General features: G+C 39.0%; 1 protein-coding gene across 1 annotated transcript in view; it reads right to left on the minus strand.

Moving 5' to 3' along the window:
• IKZF3 (IKAROS family zinc finger 3) overlaps positions 1-25,136 on the minus strand; it is a 90,275-nt gene that overhangs the window by 40,211 nt on the left and 24,928 nt on the right. Inside the window, exon 3 of the mRNA XM_082373531.1 lies at positions 24,369-24,470. Within this exon, the coding sequence (XP_082229657.1) occupies positions 24,369-24,470 (102 nt within the window). The remainder of the gene's footprint in view (positions 1-24,368; positions 24,471-25,136) is intronic.

Raw genomic sequence — 25,136 nt, forward strand, 5'->3', positions numbered from 1 at the left:
AGCCACAACTACTGAAGCCCGCGCACCTAGAGCCCGTGCTCTGCAACAAGCCACCGCAATGAGAAGCCCATGCGCCGCAACGAAGAGTAGCCCCCACTCGCCTCAACTAGAGAGAAAGCCTGCAGGCAGCAACGAAGACCCAATGCAGCCAAAAAATAAATAAATAAATTAAAAAAAAATTTCAGGCATATTAAAACATAATTCTTAGAAAAATTCAAAAATTGTCATCCAAATACAATTAAATTGGTTGAAAACATTCTGACTGTCACAACACCAAACTCAGGATCATGGGTAAGGGAAGGAATGAAAATGTCTTCTATATATATGCAGAGCATAAGTAGTTCTTGGTATACATAGTACACGTATGTGTTATGCTATCTGTACGACAGTAACATGTTTATTTCCCATATAGATCAGAAGCATCATCAAGGCAGGGGCCAGAACCTAGAACTTTTGTGTTCCCTAGAACCTTTCAGAGGGCCCACTTATCGTAGGTATTGAATGGATAAATGAATGAATGAATGAACTCCTTGGGCAGCCTGAACCAATTCAATGATAACAAGAAGGCCAGCCAAGGAAGAAGTCAGTCAATTTGCTGTATCACGCCCCAACTTGTCTACAACACTCTGAAGATGAGGTGTAGTATGCAGAGTTTCTCCTCATGATACATTAGAGAAAGTCCCAAGCCCTACAGTGATGATCAGTTTTCCAGATGATTTCTTTGCCTGGTGTGGTCTGGCTTCAGCCCCTCCTGCTCTGCTACTTTAGAACACGATGCCACTGACCAGTCCCTGCTTCTTGAACCTCTTCCCTCACTCTATTCATTCCTGGTTCTATTCCTACCTAATTTATTTTCCATGTTTACTCCTCTTTCTCTGTCTCCTAGGTATGAATGGTCTCCAGGGGTCTGTTTCTTGAACCTTTTGTTTTTTCACTTTACATATTCTCCTGATCCAACTTTTTGTTGCTAATGACTCCCAAATCTTTATTTCCAGCCAGTCCTCCCTGCTGAGCCCAACAGATACTTCCAATCACCTCTTGGATTTCTTATACTTGTTTCATACTCAACCTAGCTCATTGTTTCTCTCTTCTGTACTTCCTTTCCACATCTGCTCCCCCTATGGTAGTCCCCATTTTCTTCTCTGTGTAGCCGCTCCTCGATGTCAATGTCTGTATATCATTCCACTAGTGCCCTTAATATTTAGCACTCTGCTGGGCACATAGTTCAGCGACTGCTTACCAAATGAACAGAAAGAAGGAAAGAAAGAAGGCAAGGAGGAAGGAAGGAGTAAACAATTATCTGTTCTTTGCTTCAAGTACAAAATTAAGGTTGGAGATGTTTCTAAAATATTGCACAGGTTGTAATTTTGCCTAAGCCTAGCATCTTAGGCCACAGCAGAAGAAAATAATAAATTGTATTTCTAACTTAAAGTATACCAACCAGACCCAAAGTGTATAAAGGATTCTTGGAAGAGAGAAAAATGAATATAAGCCTTAAGAATTAGAAGATTCTTGCTCTTTTAAACATTAAATTAATTAAAACAAAATATGTACAAAATAATATAAAATTTACCATCTGCTATATATTCTTTGGACTTTTCTTCTTCTCTGCTTCCTCCATTCCCCTCTCTCTGTTTTTCAAATAATGGAATTAGGGCACTAAGAAACAATGGAAGGAACTCAGCACTGACTTGTCCTAGGTGAATGTACAACGTTAAAAGCACATAAGGGAATAAGCTATCTTGTCACTGGAACATGCTCGTCCCTGGGGGTAAAGTATAACTGCTTAACAGCTGCCCAGTGACACACGTCAAGGCTGTAAGCAAAACTGCATCCTAGCTCCACCAGAAACTGTGGAGGGAATATTGTCTGGCAGAATGAAACGAGGATGGAATCTAGCCAACAAACTGCAGCACATGCCCCTTTCTATTTGAAAAGGCAACTTCCAATGATCACAAATAGAGGTTTCTAATAACAGTATTCAAATAGCACCAGAATGGGTACTAATAATTATAAGGAAGGGACAATATCACACTTCACTCTTATTTTGCCCACAGAAAATAGGTTTGAATGTCTTTTTTTAAAAAAGTTCTGATGAAAGAGCATGAACTTTGGAGTATAAGACAGAATCTAGGTTCAAGCTATGCTAACTAGTTGTGTGATCTCAGCAAGTCACTTGACTTCTGTGAATTTTCTTATTTGTGCAACAGTGATAACATCTACGCCTAACAAGGTTGTTACTGTAATTAAATTAGGCAAAATAATGTATATAAAGGCCTAGCATATTAGCTGAGACATAATATCTTTGTGACCTTGGAATCTAGATTCGATACCAAAAGCATGATTCATAAATGAAAATTTCTTACAACTCAGTAATGAGACAAATAACCTAAACTGAAAATGTTAAAAAGATTTGAATTGACATTTCACCAAAGAAATTAAGTAAATGAACAATAGGCAAAGATATTCAACATCATTAGTTATTAGAGAAATGTAAATTAAAACCACAGTGAGATACCTCTTCACACCCACTAGAATGGCTATCAGCAAAAAGACAGACAATAATGAGTGTTGGCGAGTATGTGGAAAAAATGGAACTCTACCTAATACATTGCTGGTGGAAATGAAAAATGGTACAGTCATTTGGAAAAAAAGTTTGGCAATATAGTAGGCAGCCTTCTGAAATGGCTCCCAATAACCCCTGACTCCTAGTATTCATATCCTTGTGTAATCTCCCCTTGCATGTGGGTTGGACCTAGGTGATTTGCTTCTAATTAAAAGAACATGGCAAAAGTGATGGGAAATCACTTCTGTTATTATACTATAAAAGAATATGACTTCCATCTTGTTCTCATTCTCTCGCGTGCACGCTCATGCTTCTCATGAGTTTCTCTGATGAAGTAAGCTAGACAGTTCACATGGCAAGGAACTGAAGGCAGTTTCTGGCCAAACTACAGTGAGGAAATGAGGCCCTCAGTCCAAAAACCTTCAAGGAACTGAATTCTGACAAGCACATGAGTGAATTTGGTAGTTGATCCTCCCCTACTAAAGCCTTCAGATGAGACCACAGTCTGGGTCAATACCTTGATTGCAGCCTATGAGAGACTCTGAAGCAGAGGACCAAGATAAGCTGTGCCTCTGTTCTTGAGATAATAGCTTTGTAATGTTTTAAGCTGCTATGTTTTGGGATAATTTGTTATATTGCAATCAATAACTAATATAGACTGTTTCTTATAAAATTAAACATAAATTTACCATACAACCCAGGAATCCCACTCTTAGGCATCTACCCAAAAGAAATGAAAACCTATGTCCACACAAAGATTTGTACACAAATGCTCATAGCAGGATTATTCATAAAAGCCCAAAAAAATGGAAACAATCAGAACATCCATCAATTGGTGAACTAATAAACAAAATGTACTTTATCAATACAATAGAATACTATTCAGAAATAAAGAGGAACAAAGTAATGGTACATGCAACAATACAGATAAACTTAAACAAAAACATTATGCTAAGTAAAAGAAGCCAGAGCAAAAGAGTACATATTGTATTACTCCTTTTATATGAGATGTCCAGAAATGTTAAGTCTATAGAGACAAAAATCAAATTAGTGGTTGCCTGGTGCTGGGAGTAATAATGGGGATTGACTACAAACAGGTACAAGGAATTTTCTTAGGGTGACCGAAATGTTCTAAAACATGGTGCTAGTTGCCCAACTCTGTAAATTTACGAAAAATCGTTGAATTGGACACTTAAAGGTATGTAAATTATAACCACACTAAAGCTGTTTTTTTTTTTTAAAGAACACCATAAGGATTAAAAAAAAAAAAACCCCAACAACTGATAGCCAGCTATACTGATACTGACTGTCTCAAGAGGGGAGAGTTTAGCAGCTCATTCACCAACTATTACAAGAAGCATCGTGACAAGTGTAGCTTTTGAGCTATGATTAAACTCATATGACAAATCCTCATAAGACTATCTTTAACTCCTTTTGTTCTTATGCAACTAATTCCATGCCCTTTTCAAAGAATTTAATACATTTTTTGTTTAAAAACACAAGTTGTATCTGCTACTTGGCAGTAGGAAAGAGGCTAAAACAATCAATGTAAGAGTTGGCCTCATAGGACATCTCCTATAGTACTTAATTATTTTATTATCCACTTCTGAGAATACCTAAGTAACTACTGATTTTTGCTCTCTTTCTAAATTGTACTAAAATCCACAAAGATCCAGATTTTCTAATTGTATTAGTTCTTTGTCACATTTTGTGCGTTTATGTCTTTTTATGTGTTTTTATGTCTCACTTTCTATTCTGTTAATGGTTTAGTGTGCTTTACTAGGCTATGACTATTACTTAATTAATGAGCACTGTCCCTGACCTACAAGTTAGCAGTGGTACAAAGCACATGGGGAAGCTCTCTGAGGGTTCACTCAAGAATGGGAGAGTTTAGTTCTCCCATAAGAAAAGAAGAAAATAAAGAGTTATCTTTTCTATATAGTCTAAGAGAGAGAACTAGTATAACCTGAAGGACTAGAACAGGAAAATCAAGTTAATGGTGAGTAAGAGTTCATGCAAAAACGCCAGAAATAGTTCTGGGCTCCAAGCAATGAAAAAAGGTAATAAAGGTACATTAAAGTGGGTGAGAAGTATGGCCAGAAGCCTAGAGTGACTTAAGAGAAGCTAATAAAGAGCCTTTCCTATTTTCTCTAGGGCTGCTATGAACTTCTTTGAGGAGTAACAAAGGGTAACAAAGGCATGGCTGGGATTTCTGCTTCTGCAGACGCAGGTGCAGAAAAGGCTGGTTCTAACAAATCCTGTCAACGTTCTTAATGCCACCAGACTGACTAATATAGTGAACTATCTACTGCGATCCCATTTTTACTTATTCAGTTGACATAATTAACAAATCTATTAAAGGTAAGGTTGCAAATTATTTTTAATTATTAAAACATGGGTTTCCATATGTTACTGTTTAGACAGCATCACTCACTGAAGAATATAGTTTTCAAGACTGTCATTTCTGCAACCTCGAATCTAGATCCAAATGCAGTCGGTTAAAAAGCAGATTTCAACCAGGCAGCTGAATGAGAAAACATCTGGACCTACCAGTCAGAATGAGAAAGGTCACATGTTAAATCCAGATAATTTTGTTTATTGGTGTTTGAAGGTTATACACCAAGGGCTGGATTACCAGAGTCCTCCTTTAGGCCTGGCTCTGACATCTTCATTCATCTGCTCTGTGTGTGACACTTTAAAATCCAAAGTTTTAAAACTACTGCGTTGTCAGTCACTTCCAAATGTAATTTTCCTAATTCTAAGCCTGAATACTATGTCAACCTATTTGCTAGACTGCTGGGTATCAAATGCTGGAAGAAACCACATAGAATTGTCAGGGGCAGATGATGTCTATTCTTTGAAAAACTGTTTTCCAAATTGCCACCCAGCATTTTTCTATGGATGAAGCACTTCCAACATTCCCTATCAAAATTAAGAAAAAGGAAAGGCTTTTGAATCAACAAGGAATACAATTAAAAGGTTGCCTAGGATAGGGTTCAGGTTGGTGATGAAGTAAGGGGAATTGTGCCTGTTTCATGATTTTTCATAATTAGTATATGTTATTTTATACACATACAGAAATGAACCAAAATTGTTTATGTTAAAAGCATAGAGACCATTACAAATAAACTATAACAAAAACAGCAAAGTCAAGAAGCCTTAAGACCTTATACACTTTGGTCAGGGCTTTTTCATCTTTTCTGGGTTGTGGACCTACCTCTTTGAGAACTATACTGTACGTAGAAAAACGTACACATAATGGTAAAAACAAAATTTCACATAGTTTTGAGAGGTTTCTCAAACCTTGAAGTATCAAGTTTGTATTAGGCCGTTAAATAGGTTCAGGCTTAAATTGAAGGCTCCTTATGTTACATTTTATATACTTTACATGACAGTGGCTGGTCTTCAAATTTTTTGCTCGAGTACTCTCAAAAGAATTTTGAAAAATTATATTTCTCCCTTGTATATAGTGGACATTAAGTGGATATTAAGTTGACATCTATAATTTCTTATCATAAGTTAAAAGTTTTTAAAACAAAAACACATTTTTGTTCATTGTAAATAATGATGGTTAAAACTGTTATTGCACCCTTTCAAATGGGTGCATATGGAATATAAATGATAGTGATTTGATTTACTCCCTCATAAATTTAAAAATACATAAATAAGCTTTAAAAAATGAGAAAATTTCTCCTTGAACTTCTATTTCCATTTCTCTTTTCCCATAGAATTTTACCTTTATGTGCTAGTCTTTTATGCTTGAGTCCTCTATTGCTCATCCTATCATATGTCTCTACAAGAAAAACAACTATAAATAAAAATAAAAATATTTTTATGAAGTGCTATGTGTTAAAAATTCTTTGGGATTGAGTTATCATTACAATTATTAGCATACAATTGATGAAAACAATATATGTATGCTATCAATCTTGATCAATAATTATTAAATATAAAAAGTAAAACGTGCTGGGAATGCACCTCTAAATGAGATGGATGGAGGGGGGCACGCATTTATGAAACTTTGATAAGAGGAATTATCTAATTGACCCTTTATTTGGCATCCTGGAAATATTTACACTTTAGGGCAAAGAAGTAAAATTTGGGATGGGTGAGAGAGGTCCCTTTCTTTTACAAAGTGGAAAAGGATCACTGTGAAAGGGGAGGTGGGAAAGAAGAACATCAAAGACAACAGCCTTATAGGGGAGACCTGCTTCAGGAAAGAGAACATAATGAAGGTGAAGACCTGGAGATTGATTCTCTTAAAATTATCCACATCCATGTAATCCTTGGAAAGTCTCCCCTTATCCCAGTTTGAAGAACACTGCTAAAGAAGACCTCAAGGCCAAAATGTACTCACATGTTCTTTTTCACTTTACTTAATCAATTGACAATTATTTAGTGAGCACTTGGGAACAGTGCAGGGGATGAATGGATAAATGGATGGTTGGATGCAAAGGCAGAAAGAAAAATGGGTAAATATTTAGCATTTACCGTATACCCCAAACTTCAGCATAAAAGAAGAATGAGACTAAAAAAGACTGTCCTTGCCATGTCATCAACTCTTTGGGATCAATGAAGTAGAGTAAGACTTCACCGCAATGCAATATGTATTGATATCAATTTGAATATAACAGGATTGGTGACTGCCTCCAGCTGTTCACTCTTCTTCCCTTCTCTGATAGGAGCAAGCTAAAATTCTTATGTTATGGGATTAGGTAGGAAGTAACTGCCTCATGATTATTTGAGACTTTTAAAGTTTAATGTGCGGTCAGTTGTGTCTAGTCTAAATTTCACTGTTGTTGCTTTGTGCTTTTTGTAACAGTAGCTACCAAAAACCTCCTATATTTCATTAACTTTGTAATAATGTGACCCCCATACCTTAAGGATAAAATTTCTGGATCGTGCCTACTATGTTGTGAAGATATCTCACCTACTCTTCTCCAACACTATTCTCCTTTGTGCAAATTACCAAAAAAAAAACCCTCTGCCGAATCATGAAAAATGGTGACCTAGTGAGCCAGAACAGGATTTCATTCAGTCTTCAGTCCAGTGGTATGCTGGTAAATGCTTAAAAACCCACTCAGAGGCGGGGAAGGGCTTCTTCGTAGCATTTGCTGACGTCAGTGGTATAAATACCACGGCCCGTTTCAAGCCATCAATGTGAAGTCAGCCAGCTCACTGAAAATTTAACAAGTGGTTATGAGCTGACTCTGGCACACCACTGGGACTCCTAACTTACCCTTCAGCAGGGTGCATTCACGTGGTTACCAAACTGTACCAGGGTACACAATGGCCCGGTTCACCATACTGGGTGCCAAACTTAGTTTGAGTGGCCGAACTCACTTGGCAAGAGTAGATACTATGAGAGTTAGCGGGCACAAATGGGTGTTTCACACGTACTGCTAACCAACTGGACTGGAATCTACATTGTTTTTTATTTCATTCATCTTGCTTCCACCCCAAGGAGGCACCAGTACTATTGCTCCACGGTTAAAAGAAAGTCAAAGGAAAGGGAAAGAATCTTGGAGGACCCACTAAGGACAGTAGGCAGACCTATTTTTCTGTCAACTATTACAACTCTACATTCCTTTTTCGCAGATACCAAATATCTTCCTGTAAGTTCCTTTTAGTTCACTGTGCCACTTAGCTTGGTTTAAAAAAAAAAAAAAAAAAGAATCCGGGTGTTTTTTGTTTAAAAAAAAAAAAGTCAAGGAGAGGTGTCTGGGTTTCATCACCAACAGAACTTACCCGTTTGACACAGTATGAGCCGTGAAGCCTCTCTGCCCATTGTGAGCACTTACAGAAATCCCCTGTGAGTGAACTTCTGCAGCAAAGCACTGCTGATTTTGTAAGATAACCCCTGCATCCCATGAGCGACAGGTCTTGATCTGGGCTTGAGAGATGTAATATTTTGATAAAAAACGGCACTTCCTTTTGAAGCATGTATTTGCGTGTGTTGAGCAGTACCGCTGGAACCTCAGTGAGTGCCTAGGCGAGGCTGACAGTCTCTCCCAGCTCCCTCCAGACATAGACCCTCCTTCACATATCTAAATGTAGCAGTAATTAGCATCCATAAACCACAAATGTGGCTTGGTTTTTTCCCCCCCACTTTCAGAAGCATCAAAATAGTTTGTATTTCTCATGAGTGCAAAAAAGTTGTACACCTCAAAAGATATTGAGACCCTGACATGGAAAACTACTGGGGATGGGAGCTCTAGCTCCTGAGCGGGGGAGAATTATTTTTTCAGCAAACTTTCTAATTAAAGTCCTTATCTTTGACCTAAGCATCACACAAGGTATCAGCATAGAGAAAATTTAAGGCCTTCCTTTCAAAAAATTATCAGATTCAACTTTTTTCATGGAATCAGTCACAATCCTAACTCTTACACAAAGGAATAATTAAATAAATACACTAATTGATCACCACTGTACAATTAATTAAAAAGAAATCTATTTCACAGTGAGAATCAGGTATATCTGATATTCGATTGTAAAGATTTTGAAGATGAAGGGTGTAGTGGGCTGAATGTATCCCCAAAGTTCACGTCTGTCAGGAACTTCAGAATGTGACTTTATTTGGAAATCAGGTCATTGTAGATGTAATTAGTTAAGAGGAGGTCACACTGGATGAGGGTGGGCCTTTAACCCAATGACTAGTGCTCTTATAAGAAGAGGAGAAGACATACAGAGATATACTCAGGGAAGAAGGCCATGTGTTGACAGAGGCAGAGATTAGAGTTGTGCTGTTACAAGCCAAGGAACACCCAGGATTGCTGGGGGTCACCAGAAGCTAGAAAGAGGCAAAGGAGGATTCTTTTTCTAGAGCCTTTTAGAGGGAGCATGGTGGTGCTGACACCTTGATTTGGGACTTCTACGCTCCCAAACTGTGAGAGAATACATTTCTGCTGCTTAAGTCACCCGGTTTGTGGTAATTTGTTATAGAAGCCCTAGAAAACTAATACAAACGGTAAATGTGCAACTTAAGCAGGGTAAACAGCTGAAGCTGATGGATATTGAGATATATTGTGTACTTTTTGCCCAGTAGCAGCTCCAGAAAAAACTGCCAGTGTAAGTAGAAAAAGATGGTGGTTGGTTGTTAGGAATGCTGAAAAATGGAAGCCAGTATCATGTTAAATGCAGGGTGTTGATAGCCAAATTCATATTCCCTAATTATTCAAAGAAGAAAAGAAATGCCATCAGCATATTCATGGTGAATCAAAAACTCAAAACATACATACAAATGACAGAATCTTTCCTTCCTTATTCTAAGTGGGAAATGGCAAAGATGGGGATCCAATTTCAGAGGAAGAAGGACTGAAACAAAAAGCTGTGAGTTTCTACCTCAGTCATTCTGCCTTTAACTGCATTTCTTTTTCACAGGGCCCCGCTGGGATGATATTCCACCATCTGGTGTGTCATCTCTACCTAGTTATATCCCTGGGTACACTACTGTTAAAACACATCTTACCTCTAACCCTGATCTCCAGAGGCTTTATTTTATTCTGTTCCTCTGTGAACACAGGCCAGATACAAGCCATAAAGATATTCTCTCTCATGATACATTATAATTGCTTTAACACCTGGTTTTGACATTACAGTATCTCAGTGACATTTTACATACCACAGGAAAGTCTCAATATCCTCTGTATTCAGTGAAGTGCCTATGATACTCCCAGCACTCACTCAATGCTAAACAAACATAAAGACTTGGGGAACCCTGGGTTATTTCCTACTGCTCAAGACCAGTCTGACAACAGTTGGAGTTGGTCGTTACTAAGAAGAGAAATAATAATTGTTCATAGGAGTCAATGACCAGGCTGGAAAAAGAACTCTCAACCTCTTCAAAAATCTAGATGGGTTATATCACTTCTTAGGTAGGTATTTTTAGAAAGATGTAAACGTGGGCTACTAGGGCTCTTTTTTTCAAAAAGTTTGTAATGTAATGGGATGAAAGTTTGTCATGCACAAACAATTCCAGGTGGATAGAGTATAATTAGGCTTAAATAAGTATTAATTAAACACACTCCAAAAACTCAGCTCTAAGACCACACTTGGGGGAGCTGGGACAGTGCAAGCAGTCCTCATGGAGGAAACAAACTGGAGTTGATTTAAATATCTCCAGTGCATCAGTCTACTAGGTTTAAATTTTCAGGAAGAAGGGAGGAACCAACTAAGTGGTAAACACAACACTGAATCCACATATGGTTTCATTTGTGACCAATTAATTTATATAAGTTATAGTGGCGCAGAGATATATCCACAGTATATGTGTATGATAAACAGAGCTGTTAGTGATGTATATTTTTCTAATTTTAAAAATAACAGTGTTAGGGACTTCCCCAGTGGTCCAGTGTAAAGAATCCACCTTCCAATGCAGGGGATGTGGGTTCAGTCCCTGGTCAGGGAACTAAGATCCCACATGCCGCGGGGCAACTAAGCCCGTGCGCCACAACTACTGAGCTGGCATACCTCAACTAGAGAGCCTGTGTGCCACAAACTACAGAGCCCGCATGCTCTGGAGCCCACCCGTCCCAACTAGAGTGAAGCCCATGCGCCGCAATGAAGAGCCCGCGTGCCGCAACTAAGACCCAATGCAGCCAAAAATAAATAAAATAAATAAATCTTAAAAAAAAAAAATAGTGTTAGACTCCCCATTGATGCCCTTTTGATATGCTTACATGAACCTTGTTCCTTTCAAGGTCCAAAAGCTTTCTTACATCATCACACAATAAATGTATACACTAGGCCAGGAGTCGGCAAACTACGGTTTGCAGGCCAAATCTGACCCACTTACTGCCAGTTTTTTTTTTTTTTTCTGGTTTTTTCACCCCCCTCAAGATTTTATTATGAAATTTTCAGAAATACAGAGAAGTTGAAAGAATTTTACAGTTAACAACCATTTAACCACCCCTGCATTCTATCACTAATGCCAGTTTTGTTTTGTTTTTTTTTAAACCTCAGTAAGGCTGTTTTAATTTTTATTTATTTATTTATTTATTTATTTATTTATGGCTGTGTTGGGTCTTCGTTTCTGTGTGAGGGTTTTCTCTAGTTGCAGCAACTGGGGGCCACTCTTCATCGCAGTGCGCGGGCCTCTCACTATCGCGGCCTCTCTTGTTGCGGAGCACAGGCTCCAGACGCGCAGGCTCAGTAGTTGTGGCTCACGGGCCTAGTTGCTCCGCAGTATGTGGGATCTTCCCAGACCAGGGCTCGAACCCGTGTCCCCTGCATTGGCAGGCAGATTCTCAACCACTGCGCCACCAGGGAAGCCCCTAATGCCAGTCTTTATAAATAAAGTTATTGAATGCCATGTGCATTAATTTCTGTATCTGCTACAGCTGCTTTACACTACAACAGCAGAGTTGAGAAGCTGCAACAGAGATCGTATTGTCCACAAAGTCCAAGATATTTACTACCTGGCGCTTTGCAAAAAAATTTACCAACTCCTGCACTAGGTTCCTAGGAATATATTGTTAAAAAAAAAGATAAAAATATCTTTTTTTAAAAAAAATTAATTATTTATTTATGGCTGCACTGGGTCTTCGTTGCTGCACGCGGGCTTTCTCTAGTTGGAGCGAGCAGGGGCTACTCTTCGTTGCGGTGCGTGGGCTTCTCATTGCGGTGGCTTCTCTTGTTGTGGAGCACGGGCTCCAGGCACACGGGCTTCAGTAGTTGCAGCACGCGGGCTCAGTAGTTGTGGCTCACAGGCTCTAGAGCTCAGGCTCAGTAACTGCGGCACACGGACTTAGTTGCTCTGTGGCACGTGGGATCTTCCTGGACCAGGGCTCGAACCCATGTCCCCTGCATTGGCAGGCGGATTCTTAACCACTGCGCCACCAGGGAATTCCAAAAATATCTTTTTATCTTATGGGAAACAAGTAAATTTAACTTAAATGTTTATACCTTTAAAAAGTTTTTTTTCCAAATATTTTATTTTGCTTCTCAAACAACAATTCTAGTTGGGTAAAGACTTTTCCCTCTAAAAATTTAGTCTGCCTTTCCACTAGAGAAAAATAAAGTGTTTCTAATTTTTCTATAAGGTAATTTTCTAAGAGTTGGAAAATTAGAAAGATGCACATGATATGTTTAAATATGTAAATTAAACATGACAGCAATTATTCTGAATTTAAAACATTCCATGACCGGTCTTAGTTTCTAAAACGTTTTAGAGGACATTAAAAAATGCTTCCACTAAATTTAAACAGACTAAGATCCTCTAAAGCATACTTTAAAGTTATTTATAATCATTATTATATTATAGCTAAATTTCCCTAACTACCTTTAAAAGTATAATCCTAATTCTAGTCTTAATGTTTCCCTATGCTGAATATGGCAGAAGTGCCTTAATACATATTAAGATACATTATTATATAACTTTTACCAGGTAATGCTACTTTTCAGTTCTGTTATTTTATAATTTAGCATATATAATTTGTATATACTGATCATATTATATCTTTTGAAAAAGCAGAGGCCTGGTAACAACCTTTCCCCAGATACATGACCCAGATTAAGTGTCAGCATTACATTATATTACATTACAGTAAAGTAATCAGTTTGGAGCTTAATCATGAAATGATGAATTAATTTTTCAATGCTAAAGTTAGCCTATTCATTTTTTTCTAAGTCAGGCTTAGCAGAAAGAACTGTTTCTTCTCTTTTCCAAATTATTTAGAATGATTGATTGTATCGTCTAGTCTCTACCAGGAACTACATGACACTCCCAGACCCCTAACAACTGAGAAAAATACACAGGTATCCCATTAATCCACTGACACGTAGTTGGAGGTAAGGTGATAGAAACGGCATAGGCGTCACAGCAGTTGAAGATGATCCTTGGAAGCACTTCTGGAGCAGGGACAAAACACAGAGGCCAGGAATCTATTGTATGGATTCCTAGAGAAGTGCTGTACCACATGGCTTTTAATAATATTTGTTTCAAATTCCTATTGTTGAATGGAATTATTTGGTTTGTTGTTTATACTTGAGTATTTCATCTGTTTTTTCCCCCCGACTAGCTGAAAACATAAAACTCATAGGCTACTTCTGAACTCAGAACAAATTCTAACATAAATTATAAATTCCCAGACCAAAAGTTGTATAGGGATCATCATTTCAAACCTAAACTTCATGATGTTTCCTAGCAGAACTCAGAAACCCTAACTCGGAAGAATGCCAGCCAAAGGCACAGTTATCATTTGCCTCTTTCTGAGTGTGACTCCATGGATGTCACTTTCAAAAAGTTTCACGAAGCTGGTAGAACACCATATGCCTTTCCTCAGCACAAATGACCACATCCTGTGCCAGGCAGCATTTTTCAGTCTCTGTGGTTGAGAACTGGTACAAATTAATGTATAGCTAGGCAGAGCTGGAATATTAGTTGAAGCTGTGATTTGAGTCTCAGAAGTTTTAGACATAGAACTCCATTTCTTGGTCCTTAAGAATCTAAGACAAAAGAAGAAGACCTGGAGAAACAATTTTTGTCTTCTTCTTTTCTTCCTTTAAGGAAAAAAATGTGTGTGTGTGTGTATGTGTGTGTGTGTGTGTATTTTTTTTTAACGAAACAAATATCTACTGCACACCTACTATGGGCCAAGTACTATTCTAGGTGTTGCAAATACCTAGAGAGAAAAAGAAAACTCAAGATCCTGGCTCGTGAAGGGTGGAGGGAGAGACACAATAAACAAATAAAACTCCAAAATTATCCGTTGCAAAGTGCCATGCAGAGAATTAAAATAGCCTACTGCATTAAAATAACTGGGTTGTCAAGGAAAGTCTCTCTGAAGAAATGACATTAAGATGAGATTTGAGTGATATTCACAAAGCAATAGTGATAAGATTTAGCAACATAAATATTAGTATAAAATGTTTGCCATGCTAATATAAATATAGTGCTCAAAATTCCAAAAAAAGCCTGGAAGTATTCCATAATGCTAATACAGACTATATTTGGGTGGTAGGATAGAAGTGGGTTTTTCTTTTTTCTTTCTACTCCTATGAACTTTCCAAGCTGTGGTAAAACACAAAAATGTATTTAGTCTTTGTCCCCAATTCCTTACACAGAGTTCCTAAAACCCTTGAAATTTACTGAGTTGTAAGAGTGTCTTCTGCTATTCATAACAAGCCCCTTTCAATCACACCTGAGTTTATGCTACTGAGGTGACTTAGGGTGCAGCCCCTAGAAAGCCTCAGGATGGGTTGGTCACCAGAAAGACCAAGTGATTAGAGGGTTGGAACTTTCAGCCCCACCCACCAACCTCCAGGAAAAGGACTAGAGATTGAGCTCTATAAAAACTCTTGAACTGTAAGATTCAGAGAGCTTCTGGTGAAGACACCAAGCTGCTGAGAAGATGGTATGCCCAGAGAGGACATGGAAGCTCTGCACCCTCCCACCCCATAGCTTGCCCTATGCACCTCTTCCATTTGGCTGTTCCTGAGTTGTGTCCTTTATGATAAACCAGTAATAGTATGTAAAGTGCTTTCCTAAGTTCTATGAGTCATTCTAACAAATTATCAAACCTGAGTGTGGGTTGTGTGAAAACCTGAATTTGTAGTCAAGTTGGACAGAAGTGCAGGAAACCTGGGGACCTGGTACTTTCAAGTGGTGTCTGAAGTGAGGACAGTCCTGTGGGACTGAGCCCTTAACCTGTGGGTTCTGCGCTAACTCTAGAAGTTAGTAGCAGAATTGAATTGATGGTGAATTGGTGTCTGAAGAATCAGTTGTTGGTGTTGGAAACATCCCACAATAGGTGTCATGAGTGGGATTTGCTAGAATAGTCCTGGCTCATGGAAACATATGGTTTGGGAAGAAAAAGGAAGAAAAAGCAGGGGATGAAGAACCTCTGATTCCTGGCTACATGGTCACCCGTGTTATGGAGCAGCAGTTGTGCTGTGATCAGTTACTAAAAGTAAAATTACCAAGGGTATTCAGAGGTGGATCCAACTCTTGGGAAGTTGACTCACTGGATATGTGTAGAAATGCAAACTAATAAGAGAAAAGCAAAATGTACAATTCCTTGGTTACTGTTATCTGCAAAGCCAAAATGAAATGAAAAGAGAGTTCTGGGTCAGACCTTGATGATAAACCAAGCTCAGATTTCAGTTGGTTTGTGTTTCAGATACTAGGCTCAAAGATTCCCCCAAAAGGAAAAATTATGTGGGAACAGTAGAGAGTACCTCTAAGACTTCTGGTCACCAAGAAGGTAGTTCATGTGGCGGGAAGGCAAAACCAAGAAACTACTGAAACCAGGGGGTAGGGTGTGAAGGAGTTGTCTTATTTTGTGAATCAGTATCATCAGCTTCCTGAAGAACCTTTACTAAAATGGATTGTGAGAGTGACTAACTTAGGGGCATTGTCTTTAGTTTTGAATGCTGCAGAGTGGAAGAGCATGTCTGGGTTGATCCAGGACCCACAGCTCACTACGGAACAATGGCAGATGATTATCCATGATCCATAAACACAGCACGTTTTTCCTGAGGGAATGGTCAGCCTGGTTGACTGGATAAAAGCCACTGTAAGGTCTGTCTACCCTGAGAAAGAGGACTGTCCAACTCCCTATATAAGTGCCAAGTAGAACAACCCAGATGAAGCAGCTGATATGTTTCATATGTAAGCCATATGGGACTGACTTTGTGATAACCAAGATAGTCACTCACTAAATATGCCTATTACCCAGGTCTTGGTAAATGCTGTGGATTAAGGGGGTGTTCTACGCATGTACATGTTGTAAATAGTATGGTAAAGTTGGTGCAGCCACAGGAGGAAATGGGAACAAGGTCTGGAAGGAAGAAGTTTATTATACTCACAGGGTCCATAGAGGGGGTCACCATATACCACACAGGGCCACAGGGGGAAGCACCAGTGTCAGTCAGGATGCAGAAAAGAGGAAGGAAAATCCTAGGCTAGAGCCTTCACTGGAGTTTCCGAGAAAAGGCAAGGCAGGCAGGATAAATAGTTTAGGACTGCCTGGTTTGAATAATTCCAGCAGGCTTTGGGACACAGGAGTGGTCTCTAGTTGTCTGCTACTTGGCCCTGGATTGATTTCAGACAGGGGAAATATTAGTTCAGTTCATGAGATTTAGATAAGGAGATGGTTGGGGGGTATGGACTCTGGATTGGTTGATTTATATATGAAAAGCATGCTCCTGGCCAAGTCCTTTGCTGTCTCTAAGAACTAGCTATCCCTGGGAAGGGCAGTCTTTCCCTGGGTCTGTAAGGTCCCCAAACATCAAAGCATCAAATATACAGAAAATAAGAAAATATAGTTAATAAAACTGGCCCTGTGATGAATAGATGCCAAAAAGACAAATACAGAATCTAAGAAAACACAGAACAGGGGACCTCTTTTGCATGGGCATCCCATTTAATATTACTGCTTCCAGATCAAGCAACAGTCTGAGAAGCCTTATTGAATCTGCTGTCTCAGCTTCCTCTCTTGTGTCTTTCAGATGCTAATAAAAACATTAGGTTAATTAACAAGAAAATGAGGAGAGGCAGAAGGGAGAGTCAAGGGACTTGTCCCATCAAGGTAGAAAATTGTAAATGGTTATCAAGAAGTAAAATGAATAAAGGAAACATTGATAGGGCCAAAATAAAGAAGAAAAAGAGAGGGGAGAGTTAAGGGACTCATTTCAGCAGGATGAAAATCTTTAGATAGTTATCAAGAAATGGGATAAATAAAATGGACATTGATAGAGTTGAAACAACGGTCTTAATATAGCACTATAGAAAGTTGGGTGGACCAAAAGGACCCCCTGCTAGTTCCTCTACTTTAAAGGGCCCTGAACAGGTCCACTCAATTCACTCCAGTGTAAAAACTAGAAGGCAAAGATTGCAATGAGAAATCTGACCTGAAATCACCTAGGGCAACGGGCAGGTTAATCTTTGTCATAACAAAAGAGCCAGGGGACCCTGGCTCAACCTCTCACTAGGGACCCAAATTCTTTTGCACATGAAGAGATAAAATAGTCAGGGGGGTGGAGAAGAAAAGTTTCTGGAACTCCCTGACATGGGTACCTCATGCGCTGTGCTACCAGAACATGTTAGTGAAGCCCTAAAGGGGGCTCCGATTAGATTGAGAGAATATAGAAATGTAAGGATTGATAGGATTAAGGTGGTAGTTTGGATGAAAACTGGGATGTTTTAAACAAGCTTTACATGGAGAAATTGTGTCTCCTTTACCTGAATGTTTTATGAGAATGGATATTATGTCCAACTGGGGAACATCTCTCTTACCTAATATTGTAAAACCAAAACCTGTTGATGAAGTCCTATGGAGGTTACAGTTAGGAATATAAGGGTTGCAATAAAAAAAAGAATGGGCCAAAGACCTAAATAAACATTTCTCCAAAAAAGACATACAGATGGCCAACAGGCACATGAAAAGATGCTCAACATAGATAATTATTAGAGAAATGCAAATCAAAATTACAGTGAGGTACCACCTCACACTGGTCAGAATGGCCATCATAAAAAGTCTACAAATAACAAATGCTGGAGAGGGTGTGGAGAAAAAGGAACCCTCCAACACTGTTGGTGGGAATGTAAATTGGTGCAGTCACTATGGAAAACAGTATGGAGGTTCCTCAAAAAACTAAAAATAGAGTTCCCATATGATCCGGCAATCCCACCCCTGGGCATGTATCCAGACAAAACTATAATTCGAAAAGATACATACACCCCAATGTTCATAGCAGCACTATTTACAATAGCCAAGACATGGAAGCAACCTAAATGTCCATGGACAGATGAATGGACAAAGAAGATGTGGTATATATACACAATGGAATACTACTCAGCCACAAAATAGAATGAAATAATGCCATTTGCAGCAACATGGATGGGCCTACAGATTGTCATACTAAGTGAAGTAAGTCAGACAGAGAAAGACAAATACATATGATATCACTTATATGTGGAAGCTAAAATATGACACAAATGAACTTATTTACGAAATGGAAACAGATTCACAGATATAGAAAACAAACTTACAGTTACCAAAGGGGAAAGGGGGTGGGGGAGGGATAAATTAGGAATTTGGGATTAGCAGATACAAGCTACTATATATAAAATAGATAAACAACAAAGTCCTACCGTATGGCACAGGGAACTATATTCAATATCCATTTTGTAATAAATCAAAACGGAAAATAACATTAAAAAGAATATGTATATATATGTATAACTGAATCAATTTGCTGTACACCAGAAACTAATAGAACATTGTAAATCAACTATACTTCAATTTTTAAAAAAAGGAATATAAGGGTTGGTTGATTAAGGTGAAAGTTTGGAGGAAAATTGGTATGTCCGAAGTGGTTGTACTTCTTTTACCTGAATGTATTATGGGTATGGATATTGTGTCTGACTGGGGAACTACTTTGTAAAACAGGAGGCCTGTAAATCTATCCTTCAAGCGATATTAATTGGACATGCTGAATGAGGATGGATAAGATTGCCCAAGTCCACACAGTGTAGAAGAGAAGCTGGAGTGCTGGTGCGGACAAATTCTGTGCGATAGCTCTATGTAGAACATAGATTGGGGCTTAAGGCAAAAGCCTGGGAGAGCTTCCCAGTGACAACTATGGGGAGGATGGAATAGAGAATTTCTATTTGAGAGGCAATTAGTAGGCTGATATCAGACATTAATTGAAACTGCCCCTATGATTGCAGGACAAAAAATAATCTTAATATCTGAAACACCCATGACGTCTTAGGAGATGTCAGAAAAATGCTCTAATGGGGAGGGCAATGCCCAGAAGCGTTCCATAATAAAATGCAAATGGTTTATACAGGATTGTGCTACAAGGGGAATGTAAGCAGGAGATACTCACAAGCAGGGAGGCTCTTTTCTCCTAGGACTGACTTTTGAACTGTGTAAGGAGCTGCCGGATTCTATCGTCACTTGGACAGTACCCTATAAACAGCTCTTGACTGACCAACAAAACGCTGTTTGGTTTATGGATGGCAGTTCCAAGGTAAAGGTGATTTACCAACCACCAAGGTAAATGGCCAATATCCTGTTTGGAAGACTACCACTCTGATTGAAGAAGGTAAAAACAAATCAGTTTGGTGGGGTGAATTACATGCTGTTTACCTAACAGGGATGGAAGAATCGAACAACAATGAAAGCCTCTATGTTTTGGTTTTTACCTGACTCATGAGTGATGGCCAATGGTCTGGCCATACCGATAAGCAGAGGGCTATGGAAGTCTGGTCTATTAAAGGGAGGTCCATATGGACCATAGCCCTATGGAAATCACTATGGGAATTGGACGGGTACATTAAAGTAGGACAGGTTGATGCCTAACAGAAGAAACCCCTTCCAGGATTGGATGATGACCAATCATACACGGATATTATGGGGTATTAGCTTGAGGCGGCCACTTGGGTCCATGAAATAAGTAGACATTTGGGGACCAAAGCAGTGCAGAGGGCTGAATCTGGACATATTCCTTTTGTACCCTCTGAGGCTCAAAATGCCAACAAGAACTGTTCAGTATGCCAACAAGAAAAACAGAGGCTGCAGATGGCTATGGGGGAGATTCCTCAGGGGGAAGACCCCACACACAGCTGGAAGTGGATTACACTGAACCAATGTCAGTAGCCCCAGTGGGCTACAAACGGGTTTTGATAGAATAGGCGTTGACTCTGGACTGGGCTTTGCTTACCTGGTGGTAGATGCAAATGGTCCAAGTACTATAAAAGAACCGGAACATAAGATATTGCACCCATTTGGACCACCAAATCACATTTATTCAGAGCAAGGAACACACTTTACAGCTCATAATATCAAATAATGAGTAGGCAGAGAGATATTCTCCTCAGAATAATAGTTTCATAGAGAATTGGAACAGGCAGTTGAAACATTGGTTGTTTAAAACAGGGGGAGATGTAGGCACGAAAGGTTAGTTTATATGTCTTCAAGAGTGTGTGTTCAGGGACTTCCCTGGTGGCGCAGTGGTTAAGAATCTGCATGCCAACGCAGGGGACACAGGTTCGAGCCCTGGTCTGGGAAGATCCCACATGCCACGGAGCAACTAAGCCCGTGCGCCACAACTACTGAGCCCGCATGCCTAGAGTCGGTGCTCCACAACAGGAGAAGCCACCGCAATGAGAAGCCCACGCACAGCAACGCAACTAGAGAAAGCCCGCACACAGCAACGAAGACCCAACGCAGCCAAAAATAAATAAATTAATTAATTTAAAAAAAAGAGTGTGTGTTCACACTCAACATAAGAGGAGCTAAGGCAGTGTTGTCCCCACTAGATAGACTCCTCTGTTTTTCTGGTGGATCTGGGGAAGAGACGGTGGGGAGAGGCTCCTAGTATGACTATGCAATTTCTTCCATGGGAGGAAGATGATGGTATGACTATATGATTCTTTCCAAGGAGAGAGGACACTGGTATGATAACTATACTTTTTTTTTCTTCTCCACATACCTCAGCTTTCTCTTTCCTATCTGATGCCCTGTAGTCACAGGACCAGGGATGCAACTACAAGTGCCAGAAACAGGGATGATTCCTAAGCAAGAAACTGTAACTATAGTTTTAAACCTTTATGTCAGAATTCCTAAAGGCCTGATAAGGCAGGTTGTGTCTTCATTCCATTTGGCAAAATCAAGGTTAACACTGAAAGTAGCCACTGCCTGGTGGTAAAAATAGCCCACTAGTTCTGTACCTAAGTAACTCTACCTTATATGAATAGAAGTGAACTCAAGGGGAGGCACTTACTAGACTAGTATTGTTGCCTGAAATCTAGAACATCACAGTAGCTGAATCTAAAGTTCCTTCTAAAGGTGGAAAAGTTTAAGTATAAATAAATGGAGAGAAGGAGGAATAGTAGTTGAGGGCAAAGGAATGAATCAATGGGCTATGCAATGAAGGAAATCCAATATTATATTACAATCTCAATAGAGACTCAGAGCAAGGGAATAATATTGTGTTTTAGCTTAGTTATACCAGATGCTTGAAAAGATGAAGCCATGTATTGCTGAGACCACTACTGCATTTGGAACCTGACAAGATCAAATGGAAGCCTGCAAATCTGAGCGGTCTCACCCTAGAAGACATTTTCATATGCTATGATGATGGACTGGACTAATTAATGACTGAGTGTGACTCTAGTAATGTGCCAGTATGTTTTGACTTCTGTGATGCATTTGCTGTAAGAGATTCATGGTCAAAGACTACATTTGGTCTTTGTCCCAGGTTCCTGGTACGAAGTTCCTAAAACCCTTGAAATTTCCTGAGTCATAAGAGTGTCTTTTGCTATTCATAACAAGCCCCTTTTAATCACACCTGAGTTTATGCTGAGGTGACTTAAGGTGCAGCCCCTAGATAGCCTCAGAACGGGTTGGTCACCAGAAAGACCAAGTGATTAGAGGGTTGGAACTTTCACCCACCAACCTCCAGGAAAGGGCCTGGAGATTGAGCTCTATAAAAACTCTTGAACTGTAAGATTCAGAGAGCGTCTGGTGAAGACATCAAGCTGCTTAGAAGGTGGTGTGCCCAGAAAGGGCATGGAAGCTCTGCACCCTCCCATCCCATAGCTTGCCCAATGCACCTCTTCCATTGTCTGTTCCTGAGTTGTGTCCTTTATGATAAACCAGTAATAGTATGTAAAGTGCTTTCCTAAGTTCTGTGAGTCATTCTAACAAATTATCAAACCTCAGGGTGGGGGTGGTTGTGGGAAATCCTGAATTTGGAGTCAAGTTGGACAGAAGTGCAGGTAACCTGGGGACCTGGTACTTTTAAGTGGTGTCTGAAGTGAGGGCAGTCTTGTGGGACTGAGACCTTAACCTGTGGGTTCTGCACTAATTCTAGAAGTTAGCATAAGAATTGAATTGAATTGAATTACTGGATGCCCAGTTGGTGTCCGGAGAATTGGAGAATTGGTGGAAAATATCCCATACAAACTTTCTATCATGAACATGTATTACTTTTATAATGGAAAAGAGTAAAATAAACATATTATTTTAAAAATGAAATACAAAAAGACAACCCACAGAATGGGAGAAAATATTTGCAAATGAAGCAACCTACAAGAGATTAATCTCCAAAATATACAAACAGCTCATGCAGCTCAATACCAAAAAGACAAACAACCCAATCAAAAAATGGGCAGAAGATTGAAATAGACATTTCACCAAAGAAGACATAAAGATGGTCAAAAAGCACATGAAAAGATGCTCAACATCACTAATTATTAGAGAAACGCAAATCAAAATTATGATGAGGTACCACCTCACACTGGTCAGAATGGCCATCATGAAAAAGTCTACAAACAATAAATGCTGGAGAGGGTGTGGAGAAAAGGGAACCCTCCTACACTGTTGGTGGGAATGTTAATTGGTACAGTCACTATGGAGAACAGTATGGTGGTTCCTTAAAAAACTAAAAATAGAGCTACCATATGATCCAGCAACCCCACTCCTGGACATATATAAAGAGAAAATCATTATTTGAAAAGATACATGCACCCCAATGTTCATTGCAGCATTATTTACAGTAGCCAGGACATGGAAACGACCTAAATGTCCATCAACAGATGAATGGATAAAGAAGATGTGGCACATATATACAATGGAATATTACTCATCCATAAAAGAACAAAATTGAGTTATTTGTAATGAAGTGGATGGACCTAGAGTCTGTCATACAGAGTGAAGTAAGTCAGAAAGAGAAAAATACCATATGCTGACGAATGTATGTGGAATCTAAAAAAAAGGTACTGATGAACCTAGTGGTAGGGCAGGAATGGAGATGCAGACATAGAGAATGGACTTGAGGACACAGTGGGGGAAGAGGAAGCTGGACAAAGTGGGAGAGTGGCATTGACGTGTATGCATTACCAAATGTAAAACGGATGGCTGGTAGGAAGGTGCTGCACAGCACAGGGTGATCAGCTCAGCGCTTTGTGATGACCTAGAGGGGTGGGATAGGGAGGGTGGGAGGGAGGCTCAAGAGGGAGGGGATATGGGGATATATGTGTACAAATAGCTGATTCACTTTGTTGTGCAGCGGAAACTAACACAGCATTGTAGAGCAATTATACTCCAATAAAGATGAAAAAAAAAAAGATGTGGTATGTATATACAATGGAATATTAGCCATAAAAAAGAATGAAATAATGCCATTTGCAGCAACATGGATGGGCCTAGAGATTGTCATACTGAGTAAAGTAAGTCAGACAGAGAAAAACAAATATCATATGATATCACTTATATGTGGAACCTAAAAAAGAATGGTACAAATGAACTTATTTACAAAAACAGAAATAGAGTCACAAATGTAGAAAACAAACTTATGGTTACCAAGGGGGAAGGAGGGGGAGGGATAAACTGGGAGATTGGGATTGACATATACACACTACTATATATAAAATAGATAATAAGAGGCTACTGTATAGCACAGGGAACTCTACTCAGTAATCTGTAATGACCTATATGGGAAAAGAATCTAAAAAAGAGTGGATATATGTATATGTATAACTGATTCACTTTGCTGTACAGCAGAAACTAACACAACATTGTAAATCAACTATACTCCAATAAAAATTAATTTTAAAAAATTTAAAAAAAGAAGTTAGTATAACTTGAACACTGAATAAGCACCTTAAATTCTCAAAATTTGCTGACATCCTGTAGCAAATTATTAAATGTAAATATTTGTAAAGTGAACAAAACTGATTTCCTTCGAACTCAACCCACAAATGCAAGTTTTCCTTGGAGAGTTCCTGATTTCTTCTCCATGTTGAGCCTGAACGATATCTTTAGTTTCTGGTCTATACACTACGGCTCACCTCCTATGTCTTCATCTTGATTGGCTGGGCCTTCTGTACCATCCACATTTTCTGTTTCATGAGGTTTGGTTAAATCGTAGTCATGCAAAAGCACCGAACCTTCTAGGAGATAAGAAGAATTTTAACTATGCAGTCAACTTTAAAGGATTTTTATAAACATGTATTAAGTAAGACTCCTATTTCAGCTTCACCCAATCCCTTAGTGATAGACAATATTGCTTTCACATACACCCAAGAAAGATATATGTGAAAACTCTTGAGGTTTAGAAAGATGCCCAAGGTTCATGTGCCTTTCCATTAGACATCATTTTCTTGACTATTTCTTTCACCTGAGTTAAAATGCACTCAAGTTCCTTTGGATTGAAATTCTCTCTCCTTTGGTATATCTCAGAATATTCGGTAGGCTGCTATTGCTAGTTAAGACCAAGAAATATTAACATATAGTGATGAGAAATACTGAGTCTGAAACTACTGGCATAACTCAATTTGAGAAAGATGCTTTCCTGAGAGGAAGCCTGTAAGCTTCTGTACCAAATCCTATTTTCCCTTTCTGTTCACATTATAAATGTGATTCTGTGGAAAGCATATTGGCTCCCAAATTCCTTTATTTCATCAAACATTTACTAAATGTTGACAAGGCTACAGATATGAATAGGTTATAATTCCTGTCTTCAAGGAGCTTATACTTTACAGATGTAGATAAAACAAATGCACAACTATAATGCAAGACTCAGGCCTATAATGTAGACTCGGACACGAGATTAAGGG

This window comes from Balaenoptera borealis (genome assembly GCF_965194805.1).
Source record: "Balaenoptera borealis genome assembly, chromosome: 20".
NCBI lineage: Eukaryota > Metazoa > Chordata > Mammalia > Artiodactyla > Balaenopteridae > Balaenoptera > Balaenoptera borealis.